This window comes from Ammospiza nelsoni, chromosome Z (genome assembly GCF_027579445.1).
Source record: "Ammospiza nelsoni isolate bAmmNel1 chromosome Z, bAmmNel1.pri, whole genome shotgun sequence".
NCBI lineage: Eukaryota > Metazoa > Chordata > Aves > Passeriformes > Passerellidae > Ammospiza > Ammospiza nelsoni.
Genome location: NC_080669.1, coordinates 45480307 through 45497001, shown reverse-complemented (window position 1 = coordinate 45497001; position 16695 = coordinate 45480307). Strand labels below are relative to the sequence as shown.

The 16695-nt window shown below is 38.4% G+C and overlaps 1 protein-coding gene across 2 annotated transcripts in view; it reads left to right on the top strand.

The window, feature by feature from the left end:
- CERT1 (ceramide transporter 1) overlaps positions 1-16695 on the top strand; it is a 77958-nt gene that overhangs the window by 55352 nt on the left and 5911 nt on the right. The window contains exons 8-15 of one of the 2 annotated variants that reach the window (XM_059491898.1): positions 5077-5169; positions 7792-7878; positions 8817-8909; positions 9490-9567; positions 13813-13908; positions 14595-14727; positions 14855-14925; positions 16262-16390. In XM_059491898.1, the coding sequence (XP_059347881.1) occupies positions 5077-5169; positions 7792-7878; positions 8817-8909; positions 9490-9567; positions 13813-13908; positions 14595-14727; positions 14855-14925; positions 16262-16390 (780 nt within the window). The remainder of the gene's footprint in view (positions 1-5076; positions 5170-7791; positions 7879-8816; positions 8910-9489; positions 9568-13812; positions 13909-14594; positions 14728-14854; positions 14926-16261; positions 16391-16695) is intronic. The other variant, XM_059491899.1, reaches the window with a different exon arrangement.

Below are 16695 nucleotides of genomic sequence, written 5' to 3'. Positions count from 1 at the left end.
ACTCTATTTAGTGATACATTTTTCAAAGAATGAACATATTCAGACATATTTGAATCCTTGACCCTGTCTTCTGTATTGTTTGTGCATATGTCAAAGGCTTGGCCCTGTGTCACTGTATTGTGACTTCTGTCAATAATTTTTTACTGGTTCAGCTGAGCATTGGAAGAATTACAGTAGGTCCAAGACTTAAAGCCTGTAAGATGATAGGGGAGTTCAGGTTGGATAGAGACCTCAAGAGCTCTCTCTTGCTCTAACCTTCATCTTAAAGTAAGGACAGTTTGAATCAGACCAGGTTGCTCAGGGCTTTATCAAGGCTGTAGACAGCCTAGATCTTCTAAGCAGGTCTGCTCCTCATCTGTTGTTAGAATGAAAAAGTTTTGCCTTATATCCTGCTGGAGTAAGTTTTTTTCCAGTATCTAAAGCTTATTTTTCAGCCTTCTCCTGTAAACTGTGAGGACACTGGCTCAATTCTTTATTAGTTTCTTAAACATATCAGAAGGATACTGTTAGATGCCACAGCAAAAGCCTTCCCTGTGCTGGACAAACACTCTTCATTTGTGTTGATGAGACTTTCCTTAGAAGATGTTTTCCTTGCCTGTACTTCAGTATATTTTAATAAGGAATAATATGTTAAAATATAATTTGAAATTATTTAGGTTTGTGTTTTGTCACTTTTTTTGTGTTGTCTTGTAAACTAGCTTTAAAGCACTTGTGGAAGAAGCAAGTGGTTAGCAAATTCAAGGCTCAATTTCACTTGCGTCTCATGGGACTAATATCTCATACAGTATGAGTAAGTACATTTTAAAGGGGCTCACAAACTCCTTTCCACTTCTTTTCCCAGGAATTAAAAGGGCAAAAGCTCCTGAAACCTGAGAGTTTTCAACTTGCTCTGCTTTGGCAGACTTGCAACTTTCAAAAAGGCCCATTTGTCAATGACATTTTCTGGGGTTTAGAGGACAGTTAGGGTATTAAGTACCTTAATTAGTTTATGAAGTCATTACTTTGTATTCCTCTCTTTGCTCACCTTTTGGAAGAGGAGATTTTTTCTTGAATGAAATAACTAGACTTGTGGTGGGATAGCCTTGGCAGAGTGAAATGCTGACCACCTATACAGCAGGATTCGGTAGAAGAGTAGAATGAGAAAGCTCATGGGTCAAGAGAAAGACAGGAAGATTGCTTCCTGGTTTTTGTCAGGGCAGAACATTCTTGACACATGGAAAATCAATTTGTTGCTGATTTAAAATAATGGGAAGTTAATGGGAGATAGAAGGACAAACAGTAGAATAAGTTGTCTTGCCCTTTTTCCTGAGCTCAACTCCATTCCTTTTCCCTGTAGGCTCCTCTACCAGAATCATAAAATCATTAAGGTTGTAAAAGATTTCAAACCTTATCAAGTCCAATGGTGCACCAGTAAACCTTGTCCCTGATTGCCCCATCTAGACCTCTTTTAACATTGCCAGGCTCAGTGATGCCTCCAGTGAGACTGGCAGGGCAGGGCAGTCTGTTCAATGCTTGTCTCCCCTTTCAGTGAAGAACTTCCTGCTGATATCCAGTCTAGCCCTCCCCTGCTGCAGCTTGGGACTGTTTCTCCTTTTCTGCTTGTGCTTGTTAGCTGGGAGGAAAGACCAGCCCCACCTGGCTACAGCCTCCTTCCAGGCACTTGTAGAGAGCAACGATGTCTTCCCTGAGCCTCCTTTTTTCCAGACTAGACACCCCCAGCTCCCTCAGCCACTCCTCACAGGAGTTGTGCTCCAGATACTCCATCAACTCCATTGCTCTTCTCTGGACAGCATCTCAGTGTCCTTCCTGAACTGAGGGTTCCAGAACTGAACATACAATTTCAGGAGTGGCTTCACCTTTTCTGAGTGCAGGAGGACAGTCCCTGCCCTGCTCCTGCTGGCCACAGCATTGCTGATCCAGGCCAGGATGCCATTGGCCTTCTTGGCCACCTGGGCACAGCCTGGCTCATGTTCAGCTGCTGTCACCAGCACCCCCAGGGCCTTTCCAGCCACTCTGCCCCAGCCTGTGGCACTGCCTGGGGTTGCTGTGACCCAAGGGCAGGACCCAGCACTGGGCCTTGTGGAACCTCTCTTGTGGAACCACTGGGCTCAGCCCATGATCCAGCCTGTCCAGATCCCTCTGCAGAGCCTTCCTGCCCTCCAGGAAGCAGCAGATCAGCACTCCCACCAAGCTTGGTGTCATTTGTGAACTGCCTGAGCGTGCACTTGATCCCCTTGTCTGCATCATCCATAAAGATATGAGCCATGACGTGCCCAAATATTGAGCCCTGCCAACAGCAGCGGTGGCAGGCTACCAGCTGGATGTAACTCTATTCACCACCACTATCTGGGCCCAGCCATCCAGACAGATGTTTCTTAAGTAGTGAAGAGTATACTCAGCCAAACCATTGGCTGCCATTTTCTCCAGGATAATGCTGTGGGAAATGGAGTCAAAGGCTTTAGTGAAGTCAAGACAGACGACATCCACAGGCTTTCCCTCATCCACTAAGCAGGTCACCCTGTCATAGAAGCTCAGGTTGGTAAGGCACAATCTGCCTTTGACAAACCCTGGCTGGCTGGGCTGATTGATCACTACATGCTGTGTGCTCTCACTTGAGGTAGTATGTTCCATAACCTTACTGCCTGCTAGCAGCAGGCAGTGCATGGTGAGGAATGTTCCATTTACAATTAGTCCAAAACTTCATCTTTGCCATTCCTTTCTCCTCATACATTTTTCCCAGCTCTAGTGCCTCTATTGGTGACAGCCTTCTGGGAAAACAAATCTATTGCAGTGTAGATCCTTCATGGGATGTGATTCTTTCAGGAAATACCCCTGCAGTTTGGACATATATATTCTGCTGCGCCTCCTCACCTCCTCATCTTCTTGGTCTTGGCATCTCCGTCATTTCTCACTTTTTCTTCCAATTCTTCTTTCCACAGAGTGTTTTTTATTCCTTTTTTTTTTCCCTCAGAGTTGTGTCACATGCATGGTGGTTGGGCTAAGCTGTGTGTTGCAGTGAGTCTGTTGTGGAGCTGGCAAGGGCCACCTCTTGTCTGCTGCAAGGCAGCCTCAGTCTCCTCCCACAATTGCTACCCATGTGAGCAGCACCTTGATGCCTACACCCTTAATTACAGCAATTGACTGTATTCAGACCTGTGCTACCATTATTCTGGAGTGGTAGAGCTGCTTTTGGTTTAGTTTTTATCTTTTCATTTTAGTGGTTAAACATCACTTTTTAAGAGTAACTTTTATAACTGTGGGGCTGATGAAGAGACATTGCTTTCCATGTGATAGATAGGTGTGGGATGAGAATGTTGTAGATCTTTGTACTTTTGATTTTCTTGAATCTGTCTGTAAACTGCTCTAAGAAGGAAATAAATATTGTGCAATGATAGAAGTATAGATTATATGATTAGTTTTCTTTAACTACCAAAATAGTCAAATGTCCAGAATGAAATTGATGTGTATTGTAGTATTGTCTAAAGTTATTGTAGTTGCAGCTTTTCTTTCCACCTTTTATACCTAGCTCTTAGGATCTTGAGCTTGACTTTTTGTCTCCAGTATAGTATATAATACATTGAATGTATTTTAAAACATTTTCTTAAAATATATACACATTTTATACACAAAGGATTTTGTCATTAGTATTTGATCCACTGTTTTACTTGCAATGAAGTCTTTGTGATAATGCTTTTCATGTTGTCTTGACTGCTACAGCATTTTTCTGTTTTTGTTTCTGCCTTCTCTAATACTATTGCCAAGAGAAACTGGCAAATTTGGAGAGTCATATTTTGACACATGTGAATTGTAACTAATTTGCAGATTGAATTACAGAAAGTATGGGGATTTGGAGTGAGTGGGAGAAGGAGTTGTGTTTTAGGGGGGTCTGTTTTGTTTTTTATTCCAAGTCTGGTAATATTTCTGTACTTTTCTCAGTGACTTATACTCAAGTCATGCTTTCTGTATCTTGAGGACTCTCCAAAGTCTCTCTTTCAAAAAAGATAATCATAGAAAATTTTGTGAAATCTGTTAGCAGGTACTGCCTCTTTGATTGCTTCAGAAAGGAAAAGCCTGCAGTCACAATTAAGGACAATATTGTCTCCATCAAAATGTTGTGGGGTTTTTTGTGTATGTGTGTGTGGGGTGTGTGTGTGTATTCCCTAGCTGGAAACGGGAAAATGTGTTTGAGGGAATGTTACCACCAAATTCCCAGTTAGTAAACTCATCTTTTCAATATTGCTTTAGGGTTTTCCACTGAATCTTTAAATTTCAATTTGGATTGCTGAATAATTAAACCCATATCTGCAAGAAGTGTGTGATGTCCACCTGTTAGACTTAACTTGATTTCATCTGAAGTGATTTTGAAAGGGGACACAGAAACATATTGCAAAAAAAGCTGATTTTTCAGAAGCTATTTCAGAAGTGTTTATAGCTTTTTCACGGAAAATATCTGGCAGTATGCAGAATTTCTAGAGGCAATATTAGACTTAGTCTGATCTTAGCATTACAATTGTTTTATTCAAAATAGACAATGATATAGTCACTGTCAGGTTTCTACATAGACTGGCACCTAATACAGTCACAACCTGTTACTGGACAAGTGTATCAAGTTGCACTCTGCATGGAATTCACAAAATTATTCACATTGCCCTAATTATAGATACAAACTTGTTAGTGTATCACTACATTCAGCATGTTAGCTTTTTACCAGTTTTAGTTTTACACTTTGTTATCCCTGCCCAAGTATCTGTGTCAAGGAAGTTTATATGAAGTGTCAGATACAAAGTATGACTCCCAATGAAGCACGAACAACTATGCTTAAACTAGAAACCAGTTTTTGCTTGCTGATCTGGTTTCTTCCACATGACTTAGAAGGTATCCTCAAGGTGGCTAGTTCCCCAAACTTTCTATTATATATGCATGTATATTGGCACATATAATGCATACATGCAAATAAACTCAGAAATTCATCAGCTTTGCAGTTGCTGCTTGGAGAAAACACTACCCTGACCGTTCCATTTATTGGCCTGTTGACATTTTATTTTTGCTGCATTAAATGGTCATGTAATTTTACAGGAGACAGAGAAAAGGAGAAGAATTGAAGAAGCATACAAAAATGCTGTGACAGAACTGAAGAAAAAGTCCCACTTTGGAGGGCCAGACTATGAGGTATGAATTTTACTTTAGAAATTTTTTATAACACTATGACTTTTTCAGGTGCCCACTAAGCTACTCTACTACTCCCCTCAGGTGGACAGGGGAGAGAGAATATAGTGGAAGTCTTCTGGATTGAGATATGGACAGGGAAAGGTTACTCACCAATTGCTGACAGAGGCAAAACTCACTTGAGGAAATACCACTTAATTACTAATCAAATCTTAAAACCACCTTTTCACTACCCCTCTCTTCTTCCTGGGTTTAACTTCACTTCCAAATTTTCTGCCTTCTACCCCTCAGCTGTGCAGAGAGAAAAGGAATGGGGGTTGTGGTCAGTTCATCTCACATTGTCTCTGCCACTCTTTCCTCGTCAGGGAGCATTCCTTACACTCTTATCCTTCTCCATTTTGGGATTCCTCCCACAGGAGACAGTTCTCCGTGAACTCTTCCAACAAGAGTCTGTCCCATGGACTGCAGAGTTCTTCATGAACTGCTCTGTGTGAAGGACTGCATCCCCCCAGGATGCAGTCCTTCAGGAACAGGCTGTTCCAGCATGGGTTCACAGTCCTGCCAATAAACTTGTTTCAGCATGAGCTTCTCTCCATGGGGCCACAGGTCCTGCCAGAAGCCTGCTCCTGTGTGGGCTTCCCACAGGATCACATCATTCTTTGGGCATCCACCTGCTCCAGTGTGGGCTCCTCACTGGGCTACAGGTGGATCTCTGCTCCTTCATGGACCTTCCATGGGCTGCAGGGGAACAGCTGCTTCACTGTGGTCTGCACCAGAGGCTGCAGGGAAATCTTAGCATGTGGAGCACCTCCTGCCCTGCCCCTCCTTCTTCACTGACCTGGTACCTACTGAGCCCTTTCTCTCACATGCTCACACTCCACTCTTCTCTAGCTGCAGGTTTTTTCCCCCTTTGTTAAATACAGTATCACAGAGATGATGGGCATGGCCTTGGGCAATGGCAACAGCAGGTCCATCCTAGAGCCAGCTTACACTTTCTCAGTTGGACACGGGGGAAGCTTCTGTCAGCGTCCCACAGAAGCCATGCCTGTTGCCACTTAAGCTACCAAAATCTTCCTACAATAACACAATACACTTTTAAGATTGGGTTGTTTCCTTAAGAGGGAAAGTGAAGTTTCACAAGCCAGTGCAAGCATGATTTACAATTGTGTTCATGCCAGACTTACTTTTTCACTTGGAAACTGAAACTGTATAAAGAATCTCAGTCCTTAATTCCTTGAGTGGAAGTATATCTTAACCTTTGATGTTTTGCTTTTGTCCGAAGTATGTTTCTTGCAGATATTTCTGTTGGTTTTTTCTTAATTTCTCATACATTTGATACTGCTTAAATGTAATTGTACTTTACCTTTTTATTTGTTCAGCTGTAGAGATAAGTAAAACAAAAATATGAAAACTCTGACAGTAGAGACAGTCCTAGAAGATCATGTATAACTTTAACTGATTTTCAATTTGTCACTGCCACTTGAAATACTATGTTTTCAAATTCTGATTTTAAGTTCCTTGCTTCTGTTAAATTGCATTTCATCAGCATTCTCCTCAGTGAGGTATTTAGTTCTATTCTAAGATGCATAAACCAGCTCTTGAAGAGTAACAGTAGAATGGTTTAGGTTGGAAGGGACATTAAAGATCATATAGATCCAATATCCGTGCCAGAGGCAGAGACTTCTCCCAGTCAACCAAGTTGCTTAATGCCCCATCCAGCCTGGCCTTGAACACTTCCACAGATGAGGCATCCACACTAATGTAAGCTAGTGCACCTGAAATACAGTGAGCTTGACCCTTTCATGTACATTTATGAAGCACATTTCTACTTTCAAGTCATAGCCTGAGAAATAGCAGTAGTACTGTACAGCTATCTAAGGTACTTGACTTAGATTAATTGTTGTCACTGAGACATTCACTGTAAAAGAATGAAATAAATAGGAAGTTGAACTTCATCTACTTGGTTATGAACCCAGCTGCTTCTTCCAGGTGTCATTGCTGATACACAGTTTCGGGGTTTTTTTAAATTGCAGGAATAGGTTGTTTTACAATACAGTAAATGCAGTAAACCTAAATATATTAGATTACCATTTTAATTAGTAGACTAGTGTTTTCAATCCTTGATTTAACTCTACCTGTTGTTTAGTGTTAAAATGCTGATTCTGAGAATTTTCAATAGAGATCCCCAAAATTATGTCTTTCCTTGTTGTATTTTTGATCACACAGTGCCTTAAGGCACTGAAATACTTGTGAGGAGTCTAACTACACAGTTATGTTAATAGATATACTTTACTGACACTGTAAACATTTTCAAGAGAAGACATTTATTAATTAAGTCCTAAATTTGGAGTCAAAGCATACTGACACTATTACTCACTTTCCTGGGGTTTTTTCTTCTTTATGTAACTATCATTAAATTGTTGTTAGAGGATGACACTTCTTTAATGAGTAAAGGTTTTCAGAGAACTTGTAATCTAAGAATATTGGTGAAAATATTTGAGATCTGCAGAAGAAATTTGCTTCCATCAGTTACATATAAAATGTAAATATGTATTTCTGATGTTAAATTGAAGTGGAACTTTTATGTCTCCAGGATTTTTAACTAGTTTTTTCCTTGTGCTCTAGGAGGGTCCTAATAGTCTGATTAATGAAGAAGAGTTCTTTGATGCTGTTGAAGCTGCTCTTGACAGACAGGATAAAATGGAAGAACAGGTACTAAAACTTGAAAAATGTCTTAATGATGAGCACTTCCTGAGAGACTTCTGTGTCTTAGAGTCTGTCCTGAGGTGTATCTGAAGCTCCAGTTTATTTATTCTGACACTGATCAGGGAATTCCCCTTATTATTTTTACAATAAAAAATAGTTGCTTAATGCTAATTTTAAGATAGTAACTTCATAGCTTGTCTAGAAAATAATAGTACAAGTGCTAAGTTTATTAAATGTCTCTAGTTTCTAATTCCTAAATAAATGTCCTGTATGAAAATTATCTATATGTGACTGCTGCCCTGTTAAGATAAAAATATCAAATACTACTGTCTCTCAAAATCTCAGCTGTCTCTCCAAATCTAGTAATTGGTCTGAAGTTTCTTTTTACTTCAGTGATATATGGAATAGGAAAGACATTGTTCTGCTGGGGTACTTCACTAACTAATTTTTTTTAATACACTTCAGGGACAAGTATCCAAAAGGATAAGATGCATTCTAGAAAATAGAGTTTGAGAGCATATAAAATGAGAGGGAATAACAAAGTTGTGCATCCTTTGTCGTAAAAGACTTTATGCTTAGGAATGTAATGAATAACAGTGACTTGAGAATTAGAAGACTTTCTAGTGGACCTGTAATACCCAACAGAGTTTACCCTATGTTGGAATCTCTTAGCAAAGAGTAAAGGTTTTGAGTGACTGTGATAGTACTACATGGATCTTTAGTGCTGCCAATGTGTTTTCCTTAACTCAGAAATGCACCTTGAAGTTTAGATTAATTCAGTCTTCAGGCCCACTCACTGAGAATTCCAGTGGGATGACAGCTTCATGTCTGTCATGGACAGCATTAGTTGTTGTAGTCACTATGTAGATTGAGCATGACTCACTTTGTTTCACAGTCCACCCTGTAGCAGCTGACTAATAATAATTAAACCTATGTTGTTGCAGTCCCAAAGCGAAAAGGTTAGATTACACTGGCCAACATCCTTACCTTCTGGAGATGCATATTCTGCTGTGGGGACTCATCGATTTGTGCAAACGGTAAGATATATATCCTGATCTTCTCAGAATAAGGGGCTGGTCTGTGCTGTTTCTATGTAATGTTTTGTATGGGTAGGTGAGATTTTTTCGGTGTTTCTAGTAACTTCCAGTGGCCTATTCGTTTTTGAAAAACAGTAGCTGGAACTGAAGAAGGACTGCTTTTTGTCTTGGCTCAAAAATACTGATTTGAGAACCTACTTAGAATATTCTTTACTTGTATCAGGCTTGTCAGGCATAAAAAAAGGAAAAATCCCAATTGGCTAACTGCAGTATTTTCAAGATACCTTCACCCAGATTCATTGAACTGATTTTATTAAAAAAAAAATAATAATCCAGTTGGTTGTATCAGGATTGGTTGACTTGTTTTTGGCTGTTACTGGAAACACTATGCTCCTGTCAGGGCTACACTGGGAGCATAATATGTAATAGGTGCATGAAATCAGTATTTGCTGCTGTGCTTGCTGCTTATGGTGCTTTTGTTTTCCTTTTCTTCATTATCTTGTGCTTGCAAGTTGGTACTGAACGCTCTGTTGTGCCTTTGTTCTGATTACTTGGTTTTTTCTTTGTCTGTCTCTGGTAGCCCTATAGTCGCTCTTCCTCCATGTCTTCCATTGATCTAGTCAGTGCCTCTGATGATGTTCACAGATTCAGCGCCCAGGTACTGTATTGATGTGTCACGTGGGGGTTGCATATCTTTGCTTTATATCATCCTTTTCTCTAGAACCTGGGGTTGTTTTGGTTTTTGATTTTTTTTGTTACGTCAAACACTGCTTGCTTTAAACTAGTACATTGAGACAAACAAAGGAGTTCTCTATTCTTGTACTAAATGGTTGTCTTTCTTTACATCCAGCTTGCATGCATACCACTTGTGCAGAGGCCCAAATCTTGTGAAACTATTTGGTTTACTTCAGTAGCTTTAATAAAAATGTCTGTAGTTTGAAAATTTTGTATCTCTAGTTATAATGAAAGTAAAATAACATGTTTTACAGAGGCTGGAGATGGTCTTTGCTTCAGATTGAATAGTTTTTCTTGCTTTTAAATCAAAGCTTTGATTTTTGTATGAAGTGTTGATTTGTAATGATATTAATACATTGAGTCTTATGGTTCACTATTACCATTTTTTACCTCTATGACTACTTTGATTACCAAAAGACCATTAAACATGTTGATCAACAAGACTGTGGGTATGACAGATCATATTGAAGTGTTCATGTATCACTTGTCCTTCAGAAATTAAGTCTGATATGCTGAATATGTCAATGTTGCCATAATGACATATTCCAGTAATGTACAAAATTACTTTAGGTACTTAATAGGAAGGTGGTTGTGTAGGGTAGAATTAGATAAGTGTTTGCTTTTTAATCTCCAAAACAGTAGTTCAGATATGTCATTCATGCTATTTCTTTCTTTCTGTGGTCCATAAGTGATGGTGAATATGGAGCTTCCTTCTGGGATCTGCTCTTTTCCTCTTTTTTGAAAGCTCTGACCAATCTTTTTTTTTTTTTCCTAACAGGAATGGATTTTAGCTTTTTTTTTAACAGAGCCTGGAATTTTATTACCTGCAGACCTTACTACCAGCTCCATGAGCAGAACCAACACTTAAGGACTTGCCTAGTGGGCCTAAAATTCCAAGACCTTTTGCAGTTAGTTTATTTCTGAAATCTGAACTTACTGCAAGGGAAAAAGTATGCAAGTCCTGTTGCACAACACTGATAGGCTCATCTACTGGTACTCCAGTAGCTGAGTTAGTTTTCTAAGTTGTTTTTTTTTTTTTGGGGAGGAGGGGTAATAAAGTGAGGGGATAATAAAGAAAGGGAGTAATAAGTAAGAGAAAGCAAGTTTGATTGCCAAGATGGGAGCTAGTACTCTGTCAGGTTGTGGTTGCAGAGATCATTCAGCATAAGGGGAACTCATATATTCCAAGATATGCAGGTGTCCTCATTTTCACCTGTTTTATGCCTGTGATAGCATTTCTGTATTCATATGATAAACTTGGGTTGTAGAGCACCACTGTGACTGCAGAACTGATCACTTGCAAACACATCTGAGGTGGACCAGATCATTATCACAATAATGTAAATTGTGGTTAAGTATCAGGACCGAATGGACTGGAGTAAAGTTGCTTTTTTTGCCTGCTGCATGGATTATACTACATGAAAGTTACTATGGAGTGTGTCCTAACCCAGTTTCAAGTTAATGGCCTCACTACAGAAAGTATGAATATCCCCACATTAAGTTCCACCCTCCCAAGTATTTTCCCTAAACCGAATTTTTTGTCAGACTAACAAGTCAGTCCACCTGTTCTGGAGTTTCAGTTCTACTGAACAAGACAACAAAGAGCATGATGAAAATAGCAGACCTTTTCATTCTACCTACTATAGATTTTATTAAAAATTTATAAAAAATTGGCCTCTGTTCCCAGGCTGACAATTTGGCTTTAGGAAGGAAAACTAGTATCTTGGTTCTTAAAAAATGTGATTTTTTTCCTAGACTTGATGTAAATGAAGGGAATGTTGGTATCAGTAAAAGATCAAGTAGCAACTAACAGCCCTGTTTTTAAGACTGAGAAGTATAAACAGAAGTATTCTGATGGGAGCTGTTTCTTCAGTGTGTCTCTAGAAAGGCATTGTTGTCTCTACCAGTTGAGTGGGAGTTCAGATCACTTTCTTTTGAAGATCTGTCAGCTTTATAATAGGTTCTGAGTTGTTCTTGGGCCCTTTAAAGGGAAAAACTTGCCACTCAAAGTTCAGATCAAGGCTGTATGGCATACAGGTTGCAAGCATTTCTGCAGATCGTTCTTGTAGCCCACTAGGAACTCAGAGGTAAGAGTGAGCCTCTCAGATGGGAGAGAATCTTTGGATCTTGACTGTGCCTCTGAAATTGGTGCAGGTTGACAGATGGTGACCAGTGGATAGACTAAGTACAGTTTGTACAAACAATGTGCACAAGCAGGTTGTGTAAATACTGCATTTCCTGGTGAAGCAGGAGTCTGTTCAGATTGCATTCCTGTGGGTGCCTCGTTCTCTTCTTCCCTTGGTATTTCCTTCATCTCTTTGCATCTAACACATGAAGCAAAAAGTATAAAAAGACAAAAGTAAATGTATAAACACAGCTTTTTCCTTAATAAATTAGGAGGTGGGATAGAAAATACATAAGGGCCTGAAGGTACGGCAAGTACATGCTGAGAGCATAGCAAGGATTCCTTTCTTAAAGCAGTGTGACCTAGAGTTAAATCATTAAATATTTAAATAGCCCACATTCTTATCCAGTTTATATTGTAAATATAAACTGGGTAAGAATGTGGGCTATTTAAATATATTTATATTATCATGAAGCCATGGCAGTTTGTACTGTCATGGTTTCACTGGAAAAAAAAAGGGAAGAAACTTTTGTAGGAAACCTGCTAGTAACTGGCAGCAAAAGTTGACTTGTCTAGAAGCTGAAACATAAATCTTGGTGGTGTATTTTGTTCACTGAAGCTCAGAACCAGAGCACCCAAAATCTGGATTGATAACTTTGCCTTGTCTAGATAAGTCTGTGCTTAGTTAAACTAACACAAACTAGGATTTCTATCCAATGGATTTTGTTTTTTCATGTTGTGATTCTAGAGTTTTATTTGATTCTGGCCTTAAGTGTATTTCCTGTTGAGTACACAGCACAAACAAAATTACTGCCTTAAATTAAAAGTAAATAACGTCTTTCAGTTCTGTATCACGTTAAAAAAAAGATTAATTAATACTACTTTTGCTTTCTACTTGTTTTCATACTTGCTCAAATATGTTTTACATATTTTACTGCAAACTATGGCTTCATATTTTTGTAAGATATGCAAAAGCACCCTGGGGTTCAGGGTACACTTCAAGTTGCACTTCAACTATTCTTTGTGTTGGTCATTTAACTAATTTTGTTTGTAGTGCTTTTTCTTTTGGGAAAAAAAAAGATATTTCAAGTAGTTCAGGAAAATGATGTGAATTATGGGGACTTGCTTTCTATTACAAGTTTTAGTAGTCATCTGTCTTTTGGGTGGAAAAAAGTTATTAAAGTGTTTCAAATACTTGAAGCATTACACAGCAATGGGTACCCTATGATTTTGTTTCTGTTTTTATTTGGGGCATTAGGAAAAGGGTGGGGAACCAAAGAAACAGAATAACGTATTATATCTAAAATAAGCATCATCTTCCTGTCCCAGTACCCATTTTCATGCATATTGTATAGAATAAAAAATGAGATATTCACTTAGCTTGATAAAAATACAGCAAATATTTGGCTGTAAAAAAAAAGGCACAGCTGCTAGCAAAATAAGTTTTAAATGAGCATTTTGTAATTATAGAATCTCTGTACCATCATAATCTTTTGAGTGTAGGCATTTCTGGGTTTTTTTCTAGCTGTCAACTGTGCAAAGATGCCTCTGAAACAGGAGGCATGCTCTGCTTGTGACTGTTTTCGTCACTGCTCTTCCAATATGACTTTTCATGTGCATTTTCTTTTTAGAGCTTGTCAGTTTTCCTCCCTAATCCCCTGGCTTTGTTGAGCTTTTAAAATGCTCTTCCAGTGAATATCATATAGTGCATTGTAGTTCCACTTAGAGATACTTGCAGTTCCTATCTGCTGAAATAAAGAACTCTTTTAGGTAGAAGTGATGAGCTTTGACAGTTTAAAGGCACAAAGGCAGGCTAGGACATACCCACAAAAGAGGAAGTTGGAATTTGAATCAAAATTTTGGCTTTTGTTTCCAAAGGTCAGCATTATTTGTTTGTTCCTAACCTAACAGAGAACTCTCTCATTTAAATTTAGCTCCTGCACAGGAATTGAAGCATTAACGTGTGACTTCCAATGCTGTATAGTATCTCCCCTAAAACATGGAAGGAATGAGTTAAAAACGCCTGGGTTTTTTCCTTTACAGGTGGAAGAGATGGTACGAAACCACATGACGTATTCCTTGCAAGATGTAGGAGGAGATGCCAATTGGCAGCTAGTGGTAGAAGAGGGAGAAATGAAGGTAAATGTTTCAGGTTTGGTTAACTTGTGTAAGATGATACACTGTGAAGACAGATACTTCCAGTGTACATTTGGCAGTGTTACCTTTACTGCTGGACTCAGTGATCTTAAGGGTCCTTTCCAACCTAAATCATGTTATGATTTTTGAAAATATTATCAATCATCAAGTTATGCTGTTGTAACTTCTCTCTGGGAATAGCCCTGTTTATGTTGGGACTGGGGTCCATGAGAACTGTGGCTTCTAATCTACTTATTCATATAAAATTCTTTGTAACTCTTGCAATAGATTCATCTTTACAAATTCCTTTCTCACTCTGTCCTACTTAAAGCTTGGTATCAAAGTAATGGGTAAATTCTATGTACAAAAATAACAAGAGTAACAAGCTACAGTGTTGGCTGCTCCACCATGATTATAAATCCATGTGGATAGTAATAAATAAGCTAGCTTAATCATTTTTGGAGTAGAAACCTTAAAGTACTGGTATTTTAATGTGAAATGCCACATAAGAATGTCTTCAATGGATGTTACCAGAGAACACTTTCATGGCAAATTATTCATGTGATAAGCTTCTGGATAAGTGGTTTGTTGGTTCAGATTTTTTTAAGACTGATTAAATTTCAATAATTAAAACATGAACAGTTTTGACAGCTTCTGTCCTACATATCTTTCTTTGTGTTTGGCTGTAGGTATACAGACGAGAAGTGGAAGAAAACGGAATCGTTCTAGATCCTTTGAAAGCAACCCATGCTGTTAAAGGGGTAACAGGACATGAAGTTTGCCACTACTTCTGGAATGTTGATGTCCGTAATGACTGGGAAAGTAAGGCATTGGTTCTAGAGCTTTGAAGGTTTATCAGCAAGAACAGTATTTATAGCACTGTCCTATTGTCTGTGACTGTTCACTGATGGTTTTTTTTTTCTTCCCCCCACCCCCCCTCCCCTTTTAGCAACAATTGAAAATTTCCATGTTGTGGAAAATTTAGCTGATAACGCAATCATCATTTACCAGACACATAAGGTAATAAAACTTCATTTGCATACCTTACTGAGACATCTGAAGCGTGCATGTTCCAATATTCTGAATACTTTACTGGCCTAACAACTTAAAATACTGTTCTGGACAATATTCCAGAACAAGTTCTCTGTTAAACTGCAACTTATATCAATTTTTCAGACTTTTCTTGAGAGCATAATTAGTTATGCATGTGTCTGATAGAGCTTGCAGTAGCAAGTGAGGCCTGTTTTTTATGTCATGATTATATCACTGCCAGCAAGGCCAGATTCATGCAAAGCAAACAGAAGCAATAAATCATCACTGACTACAAGGAAGAAACCTACACCACTGTATCAGATGTTTTTTTGCAAAAATGCAGGTTAGCATTCACCACAATTAGTTGACATACCACCTCATAATGCAAGTGTTTTTAATTATTGGTGCAGCATTTGTTCGTGTACCTTAATTGTTTTTTCCCCCAGAATGGTTCTGGTGTCAGTTTATAAAAATGTTCATTTTAATTACAACCCAACAACTGAAATGCAAAGATCTGAAAAATTTATAGGAATAAAATTTACATACTCATCCTTAGTCTTGCATGTTTCTAAGTATTAGTATATTCAAATGTTAGAAAAAAGGTTTTTCTTTGATAATTCTACCAGTAGTGCAGTTATATTAAAACTTCTTTAATAGAAGACTCATAATTTTGAGTAAGACAGTTGTGTCATCTGTATTGGTTGTGGTAAAAGCCAGAACTTTTTTCTCCTACTGAATGTCAGGAAAACAAGTTCTGTATATTTTGTCAGTTTCACTCTAAAACTTTCATGTTGTCACATTTCACTCCTAAAACTTTCTCTTGGATAATTTCTCTTCTCAGTTTGCTATATCTATCTTACTGAAGTAGTAGCTTTTTGAGGTAATATTTTTTTCAAATATATCTCTCCTTTCTCTTCTCTGGAGACATAAGTAAATGTAGATGCATCCCTATACACCTAACCCTTAGTTCAGTTTGTAGTTTACAAGTATTAATTAAAACACAAACCTGAGGTTCAGAGTACAGGAGGGTGACTGCCTATTCATATTTTTTTAACTGAAAAATTCATTGCAGTTTAGTGTTCTGCATTTCAAAGACCTTAAAGTTTTGCCTTAATTTTTTTTGTATGAAGTGTAGCGAACCTGAAATTTTTGTTCCCTATTTACAACAGTTATGTTCTCTTTCAGGTTTCAGAATGAAATTACTAACTTGAAAATACTTTAACTTAATAATATAACTGACCTGGTTTGCCTTGCTTGGTTTTTAATTTTAACTAAGGATAGTTGTTAAACCTGCAAAAGCTTATGTTCAGCTGTTTCTCTGCAGAGGGTGTGGCCAGCCTCTCAAAGGGATGTGCTGTATTTGTCTGCCATCAGAAAGATACCAGCATTCAGTGAAAATGATCCAGAAACGTGGATTGTGTGCAATTTCTCTGTAGAACATGACAGTGCTCCTGTAAGTATTATTTTGATTCTGTGAAGTTCTGCTTTTAAGGTAGTTTTTCTCTTCCCATGGTAATGCATTTGCAGTGATAGTGTGAGGGCGATGGAGGGTTTTTACAAAAGTACAGTTAATTTAAATCAGGTGGTTAAATGACTTGATGAAGGCATTCCTAGCCAAAAGCTTTCTTGCCTTATCTCTCAGTTGGATGATCTAAGGTGTTACAGCAGAATGGAAGCAAAATTTCTAGAGATGTGAAAACATTTTAAAGAATTGAGGCTATTTTGTATGGAATCAAATCAGTATCTCTTCAGCATTGT